At 41.2% G+C, this 22,475-nt stretch overlaps 1 protein-coding gene across 7 annotated transcripts in view; it reads right to left on the reverse strand.

Annotated features, from left to right (window-relative positions):
* Positions 1 to 10,593: 10,593 nt before the first annotated feature.
* TRIM33 (tripartite motif containing 33) overlaps positions 10,594 to 22,475 on the reverse strand; it is a 56,589-nt gene continuing 44,707 nt past the window's right edge. For 5 of the 7 annotated variants that reach the window (XM_082226940.1, XM_082226939.1, XM_082226941.1 and 2 more), the window contains 6 exons: positions 21,305 to 21,651; positions 20,380 to 20,503; positions 17,834 to 17,908; positions 17,291 to 17,443; positions 14,442 to 14,492; positions 10,594 to 14,359 (listed from right to left, as the gene is read on the reverse strand). In XM_082226940.1, the coding sequence (XP_082083066.1) occupies positions 14,147 to 14,359; positions 14,442 to 14,492; positions 17,291 to 17,443; positions 17,834 to 17,908; positions 20,380 to 20,503; positions 21,305 to 21,651 (963 nt within the window). In that variant the 3' untranslated portion in view covers positions 10,594 to 14,146. The remainder of the gene's footprint in view (positions 14,360 to 14,441; positions 14,493 to 17,290; positions 17,444 to 17,833; positions 17,909 to 20,379; positions 20,504 to 21,304; positions 21,652 to 22,475) is intronic. The other 2 variants (XM_082226942.1, XM_082226945.1) reach the window with 1 other exon arrangement.

Raw genomic sequence — 22,475 nt, forward strand, 5'->3', positions numbered from 1 at the left:
ACCATGAGAGACTCTACTTCAATACTGGGGGCCAACTCTGCAGTCCTTCAGTCTTCTTTATCTGGCCCTCAGGACTTTCCCTCTCAAGTCTTATCCCTCCCTGGACCTGCTCTGCCCCCTCAGGTGCTTTTTGCTTGGCCGAAAGCTTTGACCTGTGATAATGCCTCTTGCTTGCCCAAATGAAGAAGTGGAAGTGGGGGCAAAGGAGCCCCTGGCTTTTGCGTGCCTGGAATGTAGCGTACTGTACCAAAACCACCTCCATTGCCTCCTGCACTTTTGTCTCTGGTCCCTCAGAAGCATATCCATGATGGAGCGCACCCTCAGGCCGAAAAGAAACCAAGCTATGTTGCTTGCCCTGCCACACAAGCAGCTTGTCAAATTAGAGGCAGAGAGCTGCTAAAGAGAGATCATTAAGTGAAGATATTAGTATGCAGCGTGTCTTCAGTATACTACAAACTCTCACAGTTGAAGTCTTGCAGTTTAACAGTTTGGAGTTAATTATGCATTGCATGCGAACATGTGAAATGAAATCTCAGCTGTCTGCTTCCTCACTGCAAAGCAGTAGGGGGGCAATTGCAAGGGAGTAGTCATGGGAACCAGAAGAGTGGGAACTTCCAACCAAGTCCAGGTTGTCCTGCAGGACTCCTTTGTAGGGATATACTTGACCCCATGGCTATGGACAAAGCCCACATTTAAACAGGGCTGCCATACATCCGGATTTCCCCAAACATTCCCGGGATTTCAAAGGCGGAATTGATGTCCAGGAGGAATTTCCAAAAGGTGGCACTTTGTCCTGGATCTTAGACAAGAAATTGTGGGTTTGGGGGGGGGGCGTTTTTGAAATATAGCAACCCTAATTTAAAGCACGCACCCCACTCCCGACTCAAGAATCATGTGAACTGTAGTTTACCCTTCACATAACTACAATTCCCAGCGCTATTAACAAACTACAGCTCCTATAATCAGGGGTGGGGAGTGTGCTTCAAGTGTATTGTGTGTACCCAGCCCCAAACAGTTTCCACATGTTGCCTGCAAAGGTATGTAGTGCAGGGGCAGCCAATGTCATTGGACCCCCCTGCTTCCATCATCCCCAGCTAGCTGCAGACCAGCAACATCTAGAGGACTACAGGTTCCCCACCCCTGTCATAGTATGTTTGTTTTAGTTCCACACAGCACTCACAACCTACCACAGGCATAGTCTAGGGATGGGCATTTACACGTCACTGAAAAAGAGGGCAGGAGAGGACACTAATTTGGATAAGCTGGTTGATAAGTTTAGATGCAATTTTCTAAATTATTACAATTTAAATAAAAATGCATCTTGCAACTATTACTATTATTATTGATATTATTATTATTCCTTGTGAGGAAGACCTTGGCCAGGTGCCTGGGTGCCTGCTCATCCTGCTGTCCAGGTGCTAACTTCAAGAATCCTGCTCTTCCTACTTCTACCTTTAAACCAGACTTGGATCTGGCATGCCTTCAAAAACAACCCTGTCCTCTGTAATGTAAGACACGTGGTCACCTTGCCTATCGAGTAAAAAAAGAACTGGGCACCTCCAATCAGTGTCACCCAACTGGAACAATACTGGGGAGTGGGAAAACAGGCTACCAGACAACGCAATGCATTGAGGTTTTGTAGCCATTGCTTATTATTTCAGGTTCACTTCTTTGCAGGTCACTCGTTCTTTTCAGTATCTACACTATTAAGAAACAAGTGACAGTTCACGTCAGTAGAGCATGAGACTCTTGATCTCAGGGTTATGAGTTTGAGCCTCGTGTTGAATTAAAGATTCTTGCATTGCAGGGGGATGGACTAGATTTGAATTCAGCCTGATCTTTTATTTCCCTTCTCTTCCCTCCCCCTCCCCTTTTATGAAGATCACCCACTCTGAGACCCCACAGCTAATTCTCCCCTGGCTTCCTCACTGGCCCAAGTAGGACCAATTCAGCCAGCTAGCCCTGGGGATTATCTAATTGATTTTTATTGTTATTCGTGTTTTTATACTGTATTTTATGCTGCTTTTATAATTAAGTGTTTTAAATTGTTTTAGTTACAGATAGGTAGCCGTGTTGGTCTGCCATAGTCTACAAGTCTGTGATTCTGTGAAAGCCACAGCTCATATGCAAGCCTGTTCCTCTCCCCTTCTATCCAATTCCATAGAGACGAGATTTAGCACTGTTGTATCTTTTAAAGAGACTTGCAGTGTATTGCACTCAAGTTAAAATGAGAGTAGTGACTCAAATTTTCCTGATGGTACATAAAAGCCCCTAGAGAAGCCAGAAATCACGAGACTTGTCATTAAAATGTCAAGGACCCAACATTCACTTTTCTCAAAGGGTATAAAGCTTTGGAATGCTGCTGGGGAAAGTGCTGGGTCAAATGCAATATTCAGCTTTAAGCATCTCTCTCATCATGTCAGGAGGGATCATCATTGTGGAATTTTTAGGAACATGCAAATGAGCAAGGTATTTGATTCCCAGTGGCTTCTTTTCGCAGCTCTTTCACAGACCTGCTTTGATAGTTTGTCAGCATGCTCAGCAGGAATTACTTCCAAAAGCAGTCCACCTATGTTACAAACATCCTCCCATACCACCATCTTTATAATCTTGACAGTAGATTGAAGACACATTGCAATAATTACGTGTGTCATTTCTATTTTTGGAAGGGGGGATTTTGTTCCACTTTCTCGATTACTGAGATTTTCTTCTCCCCACCAAGTCCGCAAGCATTGGGTGTACACACATGGGTGGCCCTGTGGTCTAAACCACTGAGACTCTTGGGCTTGCCGATCAGAAGCTCAGCAGTTCGAATCCCCACAATGGGGTGAGGTCCCATTACTCCTTCCCAGTTCCTGCCAACCTAGCAGTTCAAAAGCACGCCAGTGCAAGTAGATAAATAGGTACTGCTGCAGCGGGAAGGTAAACAGTGTTTCCATGCGCTCTGGTTTCCGTCGCGGTGTCCCGTTGCGCCAGGAGCGGTTCAGTCATGCCGGCCACATGACCTGGAAAGCTGTCTGCGGACAAATGCCAGCTCCCTCAGTCTGAAAGTGAGATGAGAGCCTCAACCCCATAGTCAGCTTTGGCTGGACTTAACCGTCCAGGGGTCTTTTACCTTTACCTTTACCCATGGGTGTATACACATTTGTGCAACGCCATAACCTTCCACTGCAAAGAGGTTCTAGCATTTTGCTCTTTTATAGGTTTGAAGAGAAGGGAGAAATAAGCAGAGTGAGCCACACAACTAAGGCCCAGTAGAGATGAAGACGATGATTAATATGACTCTTCTCAGAAGACTCTTTCCAAGGACTGAAGAAGCAGTTAAGGGCTGTAGTGTGTTCAGGCAAGTGGTTCTCACAAGCATGGAGTGGGCCTGTAGGGGGTTGGGGTGGATAAGAGGTTCACAATCCTCTGGCAGGCAGAGTCATTATTATCACATCTCTTCCTGCACATGAATTTATTGTTGTAATCCCCAAAAGAGTTATGATCGTTTGTTAAGTAGCAATTCAAAGGGGTTGGAGCATCTCCCCTATGAGGAAATATTATAACATTTGGGCCTTTTTGGTTTAGGAAAAAAAGGCAGCTAAGGGGATACATGGTAGAGATTTATATGATTAGCCACGGTTGTGAGCTCTTTTAGTTCATGCTATTTGCTTCTTTTGTCTGCCTGCCACTTTTATTAATATATTTTTTATTGCTTTGTGAACTTGTTTTTAAAACAAAACAGGAGTTTCAAAACTGACAGGTGGGCTATCAAATGTTTTATTTAAAAACCAACAAACCCTGTATAGAAATTCATGCTCTAGTAGAAACAATTGATCCAGGAATAATGAGTCTGTGCTTTCAGAGAGGAATTTTCTTTCGCAGGAAGTTCTGGATTTAACAAAGTCCAGAATGCCTGCAGTGCCCTCTGCTGGCACCAGGAAGGAAATGCATCTCTGTATGATGTCTCATCCTAAAGGGTATCTCCATGAAAACGTATGCCATAATAAACATACTAGATTTAAAGGTGCCACAAGGCTTTGGTGGTTTTGCTCAAAAACAGTTAATCTTAGCTGTCTACATATGCTGTACGCCAACCATCACACAAACATCCATGTGCACACAAACACACACACCTCCCAGTCTTAATCTGAGAACTTAATCTGAGAATTTAGTTCCCAGATTCTATTGGAAATAGTTTCTAAATATTCTGAGCCAAGCTTCCACTTCAGGGTTGAAAAACTAATTAACAAAGTGCACACAATAAAAATGAGAATGAAAAAAAAAAACTATACAAAATTCTCAAGGCTGCCAAGAAGCCGTTGTTTCAGGAGAGCCACATTCCTGCAAAACAAACAGTATCTTTCAAACTACAAGTCCACAAAAATAGATGCTACTACTCTGGTGCAACCCAAATATACTAATCTTTTACCTCATGCATCTGACGAAACTGACTCTAGCTCATGCCACATTCAACTGGTCTTTAAGGTGTCACAAGACTTCATTTTTGTCAAATCTAAAGGAAGATTACTTTAAGAACAAAAATCCAACAAGAAGCAATACAAGATTTCAAAACTTCCCTTCTATGTTCTAGTGGTGCTTCTTCCAGAAATCCTCCACTATGTAGCTGAAAGTTTGAGAAGGCAGCTCTCAAACTCTCAGGGTTGGTACCTCAGTGATGGAATGCGCTTAGAAGTCAACTGACATTTCAGTGCCAGGTTTAAACCTTCCTGTTTAGTCAGGTATTCATGGAATGGCTATTCCAGTCTATTGCTGCAACCAGTGTGCTGTGGGCAACCAGACCTCTTTGGGTAGCCTAATAGGACATAATAGGACCAGCTCAACCCCAATCAACTGGCATTATTAGGAGGCATTATGGCCTCTCTACATGGAGATTTATCATCCATCGTATCTACACCTGGATGGGAATGGGTAAAGGTGAAAGTCAGAAAAGTTCATCTAGGCCCTCTTCCCGCCATGGCAAGAGGCAGAGAATATACACAGCCCTGATAAAGCTAGCACCTGCCTGGAGAAGTCTCTTGCATATTGGTGTGTCCAGTTCTGTCATTGCCTGTAATATTTTACACTACACTAGCAGCCAAAAGGGAGGGAGAGATCTGTACATGTATGTGTAATAAAAGGAGGAAAAAGATCTGTACATGTAAACTCAAAAGCTGAAAATTCAGAATTTTCCCTACCAAAAGTACCTAGTAAAGCAGCAAGACAAGAGGTGCCTGGCCTTTCCCAGGGGACCAAATTGAGACAGCACAACAGAATGGTGAAAGCTCACAAGCCTGGCCACAAAGGTAGCCAGGCTGAACAGGGCATTATGTGATGGAGCAGATGGGCTGGAAGCAGCAGGAGCAGATGGACTGGCAAGACTAAGCCTTGTCCTTCAATTGCAAAGAGAAGAATGCTTTGTGCTTGCTGCTTGAGCAACTCACGGCACTGCCCAGCTGGCCCAGAGCCACCTTCAGCAGCAAGCAGTTCAGCATGGCGGTCAGCTGCAAGAGGCGAGTTTGTATAACTCTGTATGGGTAACAGGCAACCGCAAACTGTATTCAATGGCCAACGTTGTGTTGCTTTCACAGCAGATAAAATGTGCATCCTTTTATTTTGAATAAACTAGCTTACTAGTCAAAGCATGCACACACAAAGTGAATCCTTAACTTACCACAGGAAGTCATTTTCTGCAAGGGATGAAGCCTTGGATGGGTTGTCCCTGCCACTCACTCCACTAGGGAAGATTATGCAAAGGGATGGATGGGGTGGCACCCTGAGTTGAGATAGTAGCCAACCCTCAGTTAACAAGTGCCGCAGCTAACAGAATACTACAGTGGTGCCTTGCAAGACGAAATTATTCCGTTCCGCGAGTCTCTTCGTCTTGCGGTTTTTTCGTCTTGCGAAGCACGGCTATTAGCGGCTCAGCGGCTATTAGCAGCTCAGCGGCTTTAAGAAAAAGGAAACAAACTTGCAAGAACTCGCAAGACGTTTCGTCTTGCGGAACGACTCAAAAAACGGAAAACTCTTTTGTCTTGCGCGTTTTTCGTCTTGCGAGGCATTCGTCTTGCGAGGTACCACTGTACTCAAGAATAGCAAGGCACCCATCAATATAGACTAGAGTAGAAATAAGAACAAAAGCATAGTGTGTGGGGGGGGTAAAAACAGTCCCACAGTCCCTGTTGTTCCTGGCAGGTGTATGTCTCAAGAGACAATGGAGTGTGCCTCTGGAGGTGAAGTCAAACCACTCCCTTAGCTGCACATGATGATTGTGATTGTACCAATTGTACAAGATCTACTCTCCCACAATCAACGTGAACCTGAAAATTATTTTACTACTTAAAAACCCACAGACACTACATTACAGGGACCCCTGGATACTTTTGAGCCAGTGTTGAAAGCAAAACTGTTGCAATGGTGATTGCAAATCATCCACAAATGCAGGTGAATCAACAAGATAACCAACCCACTTTGGCAGAAACTCTCAGGACAGATGAACACTAGAACTGAAAAGATTGTGTTGATGGTGATTGCCTTTAGAAGCCCATCTGAGTTCTCTGTGAAGCTCCTGGAGTCAGGAAACAATGACCATACACTTCCATGAAATGCATAGAATCTTGGAATTTGCCATGCCGGAGTGTCTCCACTATTGTCTTTCCGTCATGGAAAAGCCTTAGCCAACATAGAAATTATAGAGAACTGGAATGCAGGTTCCAGGTGTTTATTAGGTCAACGAACTGAATGAAACATTGATTTAAAAAACAGAGGCAATCATAATGTTTTGATGGTTATGGCTAAGGCTCATGAGACTTGAGAAAGGACAAGCTCATATGGCTATATGGCTACCATCTAGAAGGAAAACATTCTAACTCCTTATGGATTCATCAGATAATTCTAATTCCAATTAGTTCCAAAGAGCTAAAGTTTAATTTTAAAAAAAGTTTTAACTCATTTGTAGAGACAAATGACCCTAAGAGCTCACTGCTCTTGTCAGTTGCTGAAGAGGGCATGTAACTTCTCCACAGTAGTAGCCCTCGGACTCTTTTAGTTCCTCACATCTCATCTGTTTCGGGGTGTAGGGAGGATGATCTGACAGAGTTAACTTCCAATGACTTCTCCCTTGCTAGATCAATCCAGGGAGCTAAGCCCCTCTTAGCAAACAGACAGAGCTGAGTTTCTCAACCATGTTGAAGAACTGGCCTTGCAGAAAGGTGGCTCATATCAGGGATGAGAGGACCCTTCAGTTTTACTAGGCTCTGGGAAGGAAGTCATACTGATGTGGGTGCACTTTACTCCCTCCATCCTGGATTCCCGGCAGATCCCTCTGGGTGGTCTGGAACCTGATGCGCCTTACTGACCCTCAGCAGCTCATCCACCACTTTCAACAGGTCTGCCTGCAGCAAGCAAAAACTCCGAACCCTGAGGCAGTCTGGGCTCCCCTTGCCTCCATGGAAGACTCAATTGGCAGAATAGGACTGCTCACTTTTTCACAAGTGGCAAAAATAGAACGTTGACTTCAATTCCTGTAAATCGGGCATTGCTGAGGCGGTAGCTGACTGCTCATTCTACCATCACAACAGAAGCAAAAGCAACAGTGATATTCATCTCTCCCTGCATTGCCCCAGAGGGTAGATGAAGGAAATACAGGGGGCCAAGGCCCAAGGTGGCTCTGAATGAGAGAAGGACACCCAAGATCTGCTCTGGGAACTAGGCAGGGCGAGATTAAGGGTGAATTTTAATTTAGGATGTCACCAAATTGCATGATTGTGCCTCCTGGAGCGAGAGAGACAAGCCATCTGATGATCCCCTCCTCCACAGCAGGAAATAGAACTATTGATGCTGTGAGGCATTATGGGAAGAAACCAGACTACCTTTCATATCAAGTTCTTGGCATTTCATTATGAGACAACATTGATTAATTTCTCTAACTGCTTTCCATTCTTATACTCTCAAGACTTTGCCAATGACTGTACATAATCTGAATTGTGCATGACACGCTTTTAGTCTGTGTTGTAACACAAGGCCCACATATTTATACTCAGTTGCAAAACAGCGAGTGAAGTGTAGGTGGAGGGCACTTGTGCAGTGGAACACAACATGTGTTCATAATAGAAGAGCTCTCTTCAGTCCCATTTGCAATCAAAGCACAAAGGGGAATTGTCTACTTTAAAGATTTTACTCTTATACAGCACTTTCAAGATACTTCATTTTACATCCATCAAAAGGCTCAGATGTCTTCTGAATATAGCATTATGGAAGCATTATTTCTGAAGGAATGTTGAAGATACTCCCATTTTTGTTTACTGTTCCATACCAATAATTACGTTGTAACTGACCCTCTAAAACAATAGTCCATATTTTCAGGAAGGCTTTTCAGTTTACAAAAGAATACTCCATTTGAAAGATTCTTCCTTTTCTAATTTAATAGAAATAACCAAAACAAAGTGGTTTTCAAAACAATTCTTTTTAAAACTGTTCTAAGTACAACTGCTACACCACATTCCAGAGCATTTAACAAGAAATATTTACAGGCTGCTAAATGTATTAAATAATCATGTAAAGGGGAAAAATGCCTTTATTACACACCAGCCAAAAAACACAGGAACTGAACAATTAGAAACGTTAACTTGTTTTTAAAAAATTAAATATTATTCAGAGAATACATTACCACAGAAACAGCACTTTTTTGAAGAATCAGTAAAGTTAACTATGTGCAAAAAGTACCAGTTTTAATTACCAGAAATAATATTGGGAATGGAACCCTTTGATTTGTAGGTTTACATATAAAATTAAAACAGGCTTTCAATTGCACAAATCTTTATAGACCTGTTATATACATCTTTAATGGTATTTTGAACTGAAGAAATGCCCACATCTGCAGGCCTTTTACAAACATGCATCACCTTCCATTTTGAAATTTATGTTCACACTAAGGGGGATGAGAGGTCTATGTTTGCATTTCTTTGTACAAAGTCACAAATCATGTCAAAAGAAAGCAGCAGCTCCTCCGCTTTAAAGGTACTCAAATAGAAAGGGGCAAACTGCATTTTTAAATTGTAAATCAGTTACTAAGTTAAGAACCAAAACAGCGATTTATCAAAGTTATTTTGATTCAGACACGTTTTAAAAGAAGAGAGAGGGACAAATAGGCAAAAACCACAAAAGCTACAATGGATGGAGTTACTGCACGTGCAACTTTGGAAAGGAAAAGTGATGGCCATATCTGACATCACAAGTCTTATGCATTAGTCTGAAATATGTCTATTTAAATTGTGGCATATAAAGTTTTTAAAAAAGTACCTCCGTTATTTACTCAAACACCTACTTTTTAAAAAAATATGTTAACTTTTCCCCAATTTTTAAAATAAAATGCCACACTATTAACTGCACACTTTATTATTTTTTTAAAAGCTAGACTTGGGTGATACACATACAAACTCTCCTATAAAACCACTACCCAAAGGAAAAGGATTCCTGCCATGCTAAAGCGGCAACAGACAAAGCAGTCTTATTGCTTTTTCCTAGAAAAAGGAGGGAAAAACGGAAAAAAGAAGAAGCCTACAACCAGTACATTACATACTCAACTTCAACATACTGTTGCCATTACCTACACTTCAATAGGACTGGCGAAGGAAACTAAGTTATACAACAGAACGGCAAATTGGGGTGATTTGTTAAAAAATATTGGTTGTTACAGTGGCTTGCAGAAATGTTTATAAAACATTCCACTTATCTATCCAGTGCTCAGTATGCCGACAGTCAATGCCACATCAAGTAGTATTAATGGGAATCTTTTCACATGAAAAAAAAGGCTATCTACATTTAACAGCATTTCTACTTTTAAAAGCTAGCGCGGGGAAACACCCTTTTTTGGATAGTAATTCAGCCTTAATAGTAAATGGTAGGACACTTAATTCCAGGGCACAGTTAAGTAAGACCTGAACATACTTAGCTGGTTAAACTAACACTAATTACTAGTAATTACATGGCAGGGGACCTGCTGAGGTAATTGAGAAGTCCACAGTCAGCACGCTGCATACTTGTCGTCCTTCCTGTTTCAAAGCAAACTGCCTTTTTTCTTCTTTGGATTAACTTAAACTTTCAGAACATATACAACCAACAGGAGAGATTTGAATTATTATTATTTTACAGGAACGTTTAAAATCAGAGCGCAAGAGTCAAATTAAGTGACAAGAGTATCTTGGGACCATTTGGAACCATAATACACTTAAGTTATATTGTAATTATGCAGCACAGGTAAATCCATATCGCATGCAAGGGAAGCTCCACTATCCATTTCAAACCAGATACAAAAGTGTGCTCTCAATCCCAGTATAGCTCAGTTATTGCACAAACATCCATGGACTGCCAAATGCAGGTTGATCTTGAATGCACATTAAACATACAAGGTGGCAGGAAATTTACTCTGACTGAACAAATCTTGCGAACACTAAGAAAAGTACACAATCTAAAAATGGGGCACGTAACGTATTTGTCTATTTCCTACCTTCAGGAATACATCCTAGTGATTTGTAAAATTTGTGTAGAACTTTCTGATCTACTACATTCCAAGCAGATAATCAAAGGGAAAGAGCAACCCAAAAACCAACGTGTATGAAAAAAGCTATTTATTCATTCTTTTGTAAATAATAAATCCTTGGAACTGCAAAACACTACCATTCTCTACCTGCACTGAACTTTGCAAAGCTGCAAGACTGCAAAAAAGTCAAACGATTGCCATATGCCACCAGCACCAGCAAAGCAGGTTCCTGAACATAGTTTAGTTACATTCCTCAAAAGAACGGGTCTTCTACTTTTACATGTAGCATGGAAATGTGGGTGATTAGCCTAAGAGATCTGAAAAGAAAGTATGCTGACAAAATTGCAGCTTTCAGGTAATATGGAAAGCCAGGTTGTCAAAATGTTCTTCAAAGTACAGGAAAAATATAGATGCCATGGAAACTACAAAATACATAAATTTTAAGATTCATGGTGCATATTCCATTGCAAATTGGAACGCTAGAAAATACAGTGTATGTTATTAAGCACTTTGCTCTATACTGCCTTACTGACATGCAGCGGTTTTACCAAAATGTCAGTTAAAAGCACATCTACTAAACTTGTGGGAGCTTGTGAGAAAGTCAACACATTAACAGATGGAACAAGCTCTCACTTTTTACATATTATCACTTCAACTGAGCATAGATGGTAACATTCAAGCCCATCTGTGCCGGTTTTTTCCACATAAGAACTTCCTTGCTCCATGATTCTGTTCCCATATTTGTGTGTGTGTGTGTGGTAGGTGACCCAATGTACTGAAAAACATGACAGCCCAGTTTCAATGTTACCCTCGATGCATGGAAAAGACTTCATCCTAGGACTCGCTTCTACTGTTACAGCTGACCTTCCATCAGGAAAAGGAATGTTTGACCAAGTTATTAAAGAGGGCAATGATAATTATATTCAGATACAGACAATTTAGAATTAGTTAGGCAAAAACCTTTAGAAATCACCTTGTAAATCCAAAAATTCTGTTGGATGCTCCTACTTTAAATGCAATGTTAATAATGATCCAAAAAAGTGAATCAAAGCCATAAAGTATCTTTTAACTACTTTCCCCAGTTACAGATCCAGTTACATCCTGTCTGCACACAGAAAATGAAAACACACATTTTTATTAAAATTCTCTGCATCAATGAGACAACACATTGTGCAACAGAATCTATTCATCAATTCCTTTATATGTTGTGAACCATTTCCCATGATGAATTTACTCAGTGTTACAGCAATTTACATTTTGGTCACCATTGTATGGTCTGCATTTTTGAAACTGTCGTAAAAATATGCCATACAGGGGCCGGGCCATAGCTAGGGGATGGTGAGGTGGGCCCCCGCCAGGGGCGCAGGCGAGGGTGTGTGTGTAAAATTGGCTGCTGAGACCCTCCGCTAGGCACCCTGTCCAGCCAGCGCTCCCTGCCCGAAGGCCAGGCGGGGCGGGGAAGAGGGTGCGCTGGGCAGCAGCTGCTCTCAGCTGCCCCTTGCCCCTCCTGGCAGCTGTGCAGTCTGGCGGGGGAGCCTGCACATGCCTCAAGCGCCCCATCCCATTTGGCCATGAGGCGCTGGCTCTGCCTCTCCCGGACCTCACTCAGGGTCATGGCTGTGAAGGTCCACCAGCCTCAGCCCCTGACACTGCCTGGCCCACCTCACTGCCTGCGCCCCTGGGCACGGGGGAGAGCCGTCAACTTCAAAGCCTGCCTACTCCAGAGTCATTTCTCTCTCCTTTCGCACACCCTCCCTCAAGGGTGCCAACTTGAATAAAATATATGGGGGGGCAGGTAAAATCGACAAGACGGAGCACACACACACTAACTTAATGACAGTGCTCATTAACTTGGGGGGGGAACCTCCTCAAATATTTTAAGGGGGGGTCAAGGAAGCTTGGCCCCAAGGAGTTAGCTCCCATGCCCTTCTCCCTATTAAAGTGGGGTGCTCCCCACTTTATGTGATTTCACTTATGCAGGCCCGGGCCCGGAACATAACCTGTGCATAAGTAGGGAGATGGCTATATACTGTCATCTAGGTCAGCCTTCCCATCTTGGTGTCCTCCTTCAATCAGAATTAATTACAAAAAAGAATGGGTACAGGGTTGGGGTTGGAGGAGAGGCAGAAAGAAGAGCTAATCTGTTCGTGGCTTGGGAGCGCAATCTGGACGGTTCTGCAGGGGCGCAAGATCACCTAATTACGGCTCTGTACGGGGGCTTGAAATTGTATCCTCTGGTGCTGTTCAATACAGACCAGATAGGGAATTTTACCTGTTTGACAAAAGATTACAATAACACAGCAATATTTCTGCTCTTGGTGTTTCCACTGAGGCAGAACTGAAGAGCTTGCTTACATGCAGATTACCACAACTGGGGCTGGCCCATTTTCATCACCTACCCAGAAATCACTTGTCTGATACACTGGTCCATGCAAATTTTCTGTTTTAAGGGTGAACAACTAACTCTGTCTCAATAGACTCTTTTCTTTCACATGTCATTTAAGCTGCTTCTGAAGAAAACTCTGAGTAGCTCTAACGGAATAATAAAAGAACGTCAAACTAGGAACTCAGTTTTAGAAATAAACAACATATTACAAATCTGTTCTTGATTAGGAACATTAGTAAGAATACATATTAGCTTAAAAACAGACTAGCAAATGTTGCTGTCTGAAAGGATTTACAATATCACTATTTACAAATAAGACAGAGTGAATACAGAAAATTTTACACATTTGGTAGTTGACAAAGTTACTGTTTGCTGATAGTGGTCTATCAGAAACTGATATTAAGGAAGACTGGACAGTCACCAGCTATTAACTTCATGGTCTAATTCTGATATTATTAGGATCTATATAACCAGTATTGCAGCCAACATCCTGCCTTTCAAGGGAAGAAAAATAGGATTAATAAACTCCAAGAGGATACTCACTTAAGTATTCTGTGCATAGGACTTCCACTCAAGACCACGAAAAGCATTAACTGCAACCATACTTAATGAAGCACATATGAAGAACTTGCACTCCTGCATTCTCCAATTCAAAATGTTTTAATGATCAAGTCACGATACTTCTATACACAGTCAGTTAAAAGAAAGCAGAACCCAGCTATTTGACCCAACGCAGAATATGATACTCGCAATACCACTTAGATGAGACGATGAATAAAAACAATCCAATTCACACCTAGGGTTGCATGAAGAGGATCTTGAGGAAGGTTTCTTGCAGTTTAAACTGCTGCCTAGCATGGAAGCAAACATGACTGCCTTGGTCCAGTCTTTCAAAAATGGTTACTAAGTAGTGACAAGAGTTCACTGTTCATACAAATGTTGTGATATAAAACTCGTTTCTTTATCAACATTCATCCCACACACAAATCTGAGAAATGAGGGAGTATTCTCAAGTGAAAAATGAAAATTCAAACACTAAAAACAAAAAAACCGGAACAGAAGTTGAAAGCTCCCCCCCCCTTTTTGACAAGTATGTTTCTGTACAAATGCTTTTTGTATTCTAATACTGTCTGAACACTATCAGCTTCAATAAGATGGCCACTGAAGGCAAGATAATATTCCAGGAACACTTAAATATGTTTCTCTTTTTACAATAGTTTAGGTCCGTTTTAATCAGGTTACTTTATATGCACCGGTCTCTCATCTGATTTTAGACGTTTTCTACGTGGCTGTATAAAATCTTCATCGGAGTCATCTGTTATTTCAGCATCGTCCTCTTCTTGCTCAAATTCAGGTAAAGGCTGGAAGGTCCTGTCTGGGTAGATCTCTGTAAGTTTATCTTCAAAGTATAACGCAACTGCCTTCCCTGCCTGTGCTACTTCTGAATCACCCTGAAAAGTAAAAAGATAGTAACACATCACCCATTGGTAATGCACATCCCTTCAGCAAGTGAGCATGGTCTGAAACGCTTACCTTAAAATTAATTTCTTGTGTTTCTGCATAAACTTGAACAACTTTCATCATCTAAAAAGGATACCAGAGTCAAAAAAAAGGAAATTATAATCCCTTCTAAAGTCATGAGACCGCACAGGATTGGATGACTAAAGTCAACCATACCAATTTATTTTTAAAATTCAGTGATGTAGAGGTGACTCTCTTCATGAGGTGTTACTGCATTTGCAGTACACGAATCCTAAGCAAGTTATGTTACTGCAGAAACTGATACCAAGCACAGAAGACCAGTATTGTTTGACTCACAGAAAATTTATTCAGCAAACTGATGTGAGAGCTGTGACGTGGAAGTTCGGCAGTCATCTCTTTCATCCAAGTGCCTGAAAATGTCTCCTAAAAAATGGCCTAAGTGATGTGATATTTTTCTGTTGGGTCTTTGTCCACTTTGATGAACAAAATGTAACCACACATAGAAAGTAGTCCTGAACATTTGAGATCATACTGCCGCAATAAAAGAGGCAGACATCCTCATTGCTGTAGTTTCCTACTGTAGCTGTAACTATTCACCCTTAAGAGCTGAAGCATTTTCCTTCCATAGCAAATGATTCAACTATTCCTTAACATCAGTATGCTCTGAGACACACAGCTCTTCCACCTCACTTGTTTAGCTCAGTTAAAAAGGTCAATTCCCAACTGGTTTCAAGAAGTCTACCATGTGTAGTGACTCATACCCTTTTTGGCTTTACACTTTTATTGTTCTTATGTCTTGAAATAGAAAGCACAGGCTACTTGAATGCACCATGAAACAAGTGAAATTATAAACTGTAGAACACCATCAAGATCTGTCTCATTCCCTGCATGTCCACAAACAGTGTATGGTCACACATCGCAGAAGTTTCTAAATTTAGTTTTTTAAGGATTAGTTTTAAGTGTGGAAACTATGGGTGACATCCAACTTAGCATGAGTAGAGATATCTGCTCACACAACTGGGCTTCTCCTTCCTTTCCTCACCGCTTACAGCCTCTGCTTTCCTGCTCCGGAAGGTTGGGCGTAAGAGAAAACAGAAGTCTTCTTGCACAAGTGAATTTCTATTGCACGAGCAGGTAGGCATCTTTAAATGTCTTCCTATGCCAAAATGACCTCCCATGTCCATATTAAGTATTTCCCTATCCATTGTTTTATTATTTTTATATTATTTTATGAATTACCCCATCATGTAGTTTATAAGTCACATTTTTGTAGGATGCGTGTGTAACAACTTTATGTTTCAGTCTGAGAGTACCGTACTTTAGAAAGTACCATCTATGAAATGCCACATTCCAGACATGCACAATCATAGATGTTTTGTATTATTTATATTAATGGATTTTTTGAACTGACATGCAACAGTAAAACGGGCACTCAAGTCGTGTTATTAGCTGGCAGCTGAAAAAATAATGAAGCCCAGCAGATTACCTTGTAAGATGAAGGGTCTTCCCAAAATAATTTGGTTTTGTGTGTAAAAATATCTGAGGGAGGTTTAGAACAGCACTGCAGGATCAGACAAATGATCCATCTAGTCCGTATCTGGTCCTAAGAATAGCTAGTCAGATGTTTTAAGGTGCAAGTAAATAAGGCATGGAGGCAACAGCACTCCTCGGCTGCATATCCTCAGACTTTAGTATTTAAAAATATACTGTTCCTAAACATGGAAGCTCCATCCAGCTATGTTGGCTGATCAATGGCTAACCATGAATGTCTAAACCTTTCACACTTTTATTTAAGGTTTATTTACTCTGCACCACCACTTCCCCAAACTGTTTACAGTTCACTTACAAGAGTTTATGTTTTAATGAAACAAATTATTTATATGGATATAATATATAAGTGGATATAATTGATTTAATTTATAAGTAAGATTACTTCTAGTTGTAATGGCTTGTTTTGGTTTCCACTGCTTTTACAGCTTTGCAGTTATCCCGTTAAGTGATTCCCTCAAGGAACTTGTCTCGGATAGTTTTATCATTTGGGTCTGCTCAGTTCAGGCAATAATGTGCCAGCATAGGAAGGTTTGCTCTACAGAAAACACAAGCAATCTTCAATCAAAACTTGCAATATATTTAGACAATACACAGATATTAGTCTCTTCCAGACATGATTTGAGCCATCCAAATACCAATTTCACTAACATGAAATCTGAAAATATGAGAAGCCAAGGAATTGTCTACAGATCACAGAGTAGACTGTATGTGAGTGGGCTATCCAAAACTTAAAACAATGAAAAAAGCCTATATGCATACATTAATATGCAAATAAGCACCACTCTGTAATCTGTCTACTATAAGGTAGGTTGACAGATCACATGAATAGGTATTTATATGCTTTGAACCCATTCACAGTAAATGTTCTATGCACAATTGGGGAGGAAGAAGAAGAAGAAGAAGAAGAAGAAGAAGAAGAAGAAGAAGAGGAGTTTGGATTTGATATCCCGCCTTTCACTCCCTTTAAGGAGTCTCAAAGCGGCTAACAATCTCCTTTCCCTTCCTCCCCCACAACAAACACTCTGTGAGGTGAGTGGGGCTGAGAGACTTCAAGAAGTGTGACTGGCCCAAGGTCACCCAGCAGCTGCATGTGGAGGAGCGGAGACGCGAACCCGGTTCCCCAGATTACGAGACTACTGCTCTTAACCACTACACCACACTGGCTCAAGACTCAGTTCTGTGCCCAACCATGTAAACATACAACCTATAAAGTGGGAGCCCTACATAAATGAACCACAAGTCTAGAACTCCTACAGCAGTTGTAACTAAAGTCTACGTGGAAAAGGTGCAACGTGGAATGAGCTTCGCATATTAACCAGAATGATTCTGCAGGTTGGAAGTTAACATACTTCATTAAACCTTTCACAGTTCTTGAAGATCAGCCGAACATCAGCCACAAAATCTTCAGGTGTCTGGTAGTGCTGGGAATGTTTCTTCTGCAGTTTCTTCTTCACTGTAGATAAATCCATTGGTTTCTTTATTATTTTATAGTAATTTGGTATCTGTTGAGAAAAGATGGAGGGAGTCACAAAAGTCAAAGTAAAGTGTATATCCAATGTGGTGATATTTCATTTATGCAACAGTGAAATATTCCCAGAGAGAGAGAGAGAGAGAGAGAGAGAGAGAGAGAGAGAGCGTGATAGATTCATTCTCTCTTTCTTCTGAGAAAACATGTGATTAAAAAAAATTAGTGGCCATCATGAGCTCTCTGGTTCAGTCAACTATCTTCATCCAAATGACTTTGTGAACAGATAAAACTACTCAAAAAACTGGCCAACAAAATAATAATCACACTGATTTTAGTCCAAGTTTCATTACGACAATTTTGTCTGTCAATTGCTGGTTATTTCACATTCTATCATTTCCATGGTAAAATGCATGAAGTCACTCACCGAGGCTGGGACTGGCTCTTGGAATTCAATGCTCAGCTCGTGGCAATACAAGTAAAGCAGGAGGCGCTCACATTTCTTGCAGAGAGAAAAAAAACAGTAAATAATCATTCATTCATTTGCTTATGTAACAAAATTGATATATTACTTGATTGCAATAAAACCTATTGAACTGTTTACAAGAGATCTTCCAAAAGAAGTAATTCCAAAAGGCAGCATTTCAGTTAATGTATAAGTTACAGGGGAATAGTCTATATAAAGGATTCTCTAAGCCCAACAACTGAAACAAATAAACCTCCTACTCTGCAGTAGCCTCACTAACTTCAACAAGACTACCTGGAACAAGTGTAGCCTGTGGTTAAGATTCAAAGAACCAGGCTACTAATTCCATGTGCCAAAGGGGTTTCTGGATTTATTTCCCGAACCAGCAGTACTACATGCCAAAACCTTTGGCGCTGCAGGAAGTTTTGACAGCAGTTTGATACAGCATGAAGAATGTATTCTAAGCAACAAAAAGAGCCCACTACATTAGAACAAGCTCTTGAGCTCCTGACTAGCCTGATACTTCAGGGAAGCACACAATCCAAGCACCATGTAGACAACCCACCCTTTTTGCCTCCACAAAGATAGTGCTCAGGTTATTTACTGCCTCTGAATGTAGAAGCATTCTTCCTAGCTAAGAGCCACTGACAGATCTAGCATCCAAAAATGTAATTCTTTCTAAAAGTTGCATATGCTATTCACAACACCCAGTGCAACATCTAAGGCACTGCCTGAAATATTCTGCCCATCCTGAACCTACCACACATTGTTTTATGTTATTAAATGCATTAAATTTATCAATGACATTCAATGACATCCAGTTCTGAGTTTGAGTGAATCATTTCTCTATTTTTTCCTCTCCCTCTAGTCATAATTTTAGAAACCTTCATCATGCATCCAACAAATTTTAAGTTAAAAAAAAAATCAACTATTTAAGCCTTTCTTAAGAGAATGTCCCCTTGATAGTTTTGCCTCTGGGGTTTTGTTTTTTTATGGGAAACTGGTTCACAGACTGCACCTTCACTAGCGAGAAGGTGTCACAACCTTCTGTTGCATCCTCTTCTCAGAATGTACCGTATTTTTTGCACCATAACACTCACTTTTTTCCTCCTAAAAAGTAAGGGGAAATGTCTGTGCGTGTTATGGAGGGAATGCCTACGGGTGGCATGCCTACAGATATTCCTCCTCTAAAAACTATGTGCATGTTATGGTCGGGTGCATGTTATAGAGCGAAAAATACGGTACTTTGCTAATCCCATTTCAGTTAATTCTATGGAGGAAACTAAACCAGTTGTTCAAGACCATTGATATCAAAAACTTTTAGTAAAAAAGCCATTGTCACAGGTGGCAAGACTATTTATTGTTTATAGAGTGATTATTTTACTTATTTTACAATTTCTATACCTGCTTTCTACCCCTCCCCCCCAAAAAGGTACAAAAAGTATGCAAACAGCTATCAATGAAATATAGCATCAATGAAAATCAAACCATAAGCATTCTAACTGCTACAAATTGCCAAAGCCAGAGGATACAGCACCAGCTGTGAGCATCTCTCTCTGCAGCCACCAACTGCCATTACTGAAACCTACAGAGAGAGACAGAAGCAACAGCTTCATTGTGCTTCTAGCTCCATTGGGGTCCCTTCCAACTCTACAATTCTATGGTTCCATTACATGCTGAATTACTGCCTATCATAGAGATGTGAACAGCTTTGGAAAACAGAAAGTAAAGACAGTCTAATCATACCTAAAAGGAAGTGTTCAAAATTCCCAAATCTTTTCATCATTAGAGCACATGTTTCACAGACTGAGACAAGGGGGCCATCTAAGGAGGGAGCTGAAGCCAAGGTGGGAACTATACTGGTCGAAAAGGACAGCTCTTTGGATCACAGGTGAAAGGGTAAAAAAGGAAGATCATGAGGGGCACAGACTAGAAGCATTGCAAGAGGATTGTACTATAAATCATTTGGAAGAGCACTGAAGCTAAATTATCCTATGCACGTGAAAGTAATGATCTTTTGTAAGCCATCATAGGAAAGCTGTGCACTGAAGGAAGCCAGTATGTTCAATCAATCAATCAATCAATCAATCAATCAATCAGAATGGAAACAAAAGTCAATTCTAGGAAAAACCCTTTTCTCCAAGTGAAAATGTCACATTTTCAATCCATTCTAGTCATCTGGATTATTTGGAGTCTAGTAGTCTAGATGATTTCTGATCTCTTGTTCATGATGCGAAAGCTCAAACAATTAGAGTAGACCCCCAACATAGCCATAAATATTTAAACCAACTGCCATTTAAAAACTGGACTATCTCCAATAATAATTTCATTTCTAACCCTGCTATAGCAACATGCACCCACTTACTAATTAAAATATAGATATATAGTAAAGTTACCCATGTAAATGAAAGTATAAACTAAGTCAAGAGACCACAGCAGAAGAAAAGCCAAGAGCATTTAGTTAAGAACAGTTCCAAAACAAGATAAATGTATTATCCATAACCTACCCTTTGGTCCACAGGACTCAAACCTTGTGCAGTTTTCCCCTTCTTACTATGTTGTAAGTTGTCACAGTCATATTCCACTTCAGGTTTGCTAAGATCACGGCAAAATGTACATATCCAGTCTCCACTAAAAATGGGGGAAATATAGTTCAGAAATTCAGGCATTTTTTTGTACTAGTGTGCTGAAAAATCTACAGGTAGAAAATCCATTTTTTTGTAACTAGAATAAATTATATTATGCACAGGTCCTATATGGTTGTCCTGTTTGCACATTTTCCAGGCAGGAATTACATTCTTCCTACATACATCCTATTTCTTCAAGAAATGGGAAAGAGGCACTGGGAAGACCTGGCATGTTCAGGGATTGAAGCCAACAGGAAAGTTTCATGGAGCCCAAAGGCTCTAGACTGTACAGGTTCCTATTCTTGTCTAACACTGACATTTAACCTCGCCTTGATCCATGTGCAGAGGACAAAAGCGCTACCAATCCTTCCTCTGTCCCCAGAAATTACACAGCCCATCAGTTGCCCTACAAAGCGCCTCCAACTGGTAGGAGCTGATAGGTAGGGAAAGACAGTGACTTGCTCTTTTACCGGCAGGTTCCAAACCTAATCCAGGTGGATCCCACCACTGCCTCCTGTTGAAACCTAGAAACAGATCTCTTCATACTTGTCCTCCTTACTAGACGCAGAATCATGCCTGCTTGGCCCAGCCCAGATGCCACAAACATGTGGTGCATAGCAAACACTGAGGCAAATGCAGCCTCCTCAAATTTGCCACCCCGATAGGCAGTTACTGGATGGTTGTCCATGAAGGAATACAGCCCTAGGGCTGAAAAAGGCTTCCCATCCCTGCTGTTGGCTGACAGAAGATAGCTGATGCTGCTATCTCACTGTGACTAACTCAATGTTCCTGTATGTTTTCATACCTTGGGAAGCTGAGGAGAGTGGGTACATGACATGTGAGGTGGAAAACTTTTGGGCACTTTTCGCAACATAACAGGTCTCCTCCATTTTGGCACACAGCACACCAGTCTTCATTGGGATCTTCATCTTTGTTGTTGCCTTCTCCTCCAGATCTAGCTGATCTATGCATGAGGCTACGCACTGGGGACTTGCCATTTACAAGACTGTGTCCGGACTGTTTGCAGCTTTCACTCAAGTCCGCTGGTTCAGTTTTAACATGGTTTTCTATACTTCCCAGTGCTTCCAATTCACTCTCCAAATGCAAGTTTGTGGAAAGTGGTGGAGTCAAGCTGCTCTCAGGACTGCTAAGCTGAAATAAAAGCAAAAGATTAAAATCTGTGAGAAATTGCCTTGGGTAGGAGACTGCTGCCTTTTCCACCTTCCTTTCTCTGCTCCCCACCCCCTTCAGCCCCTGCCTACCTTCTTTATTATAACATAGGCAATCTAATCTGTCCTCCATGTCTCTCAAACCTGTACTGGTAGGAGTTTTTTTCCAATTGGCAAATTGGCACCGGCCTCTTGGTTTTTTTCGCCTACCTCGAAGCAACTGTCACAACTTTGGTGGTATTTGGCGGTTAGGCATTGGAATGTGTTGTTGCTGTTTGGGAGGGTAAGGTGTGGCCATTGCCTAGCCCTTCAATTTTGGGTATTCCGTTAAAGGAATCCGGCGGTCGTGGATCCCGTCCGATGCCTGTGTAGCGGGGGGCCATGGCACGACCCTCGGTGACATCAGGGGAGAGCTTATAGTTGTATTAGCATCAACAGGCTCCTCCGACTGGTGGTTAACCCCTCTTCAGACTCACCCCTCTCCGAGTGGGTGGAGTCCAATTTTCCGTGGTCCAATGCCTAAGCCAATACCTTCTCACATGCTGTAATCAATAAAGTTGTGGCCTTTTCTTGCCCATTAACCTAATATACCGTGTCCACGTGTTTTTATTCCCCAAGTGGGGATCGGGTCCTCGAATCACAAGTCACAGTTACATTTTTTTTTTCTTTGAATGATTTGTACATCTTACTGACCTTTTACAGTTGCATTCTCAAAAATTGATAAAACATTTTTTTTAAAAGATGAAGCTGGGGTAGACTGTAAACAAAGAATTTCAACAAAAGGGAAATGTCAACATGCACATGCAT

Source organism: Podarcis vaucheri, assembly GCF_965113315.1.
Source record: "Podarcis vaucheri genome assembly, chromosome: 6".
NCBI lineage: Eukaryota > Metazoa > Chordata > Lepidosauria > Squamata > Lacertidae > Podarcis > Podarcis vaucheri.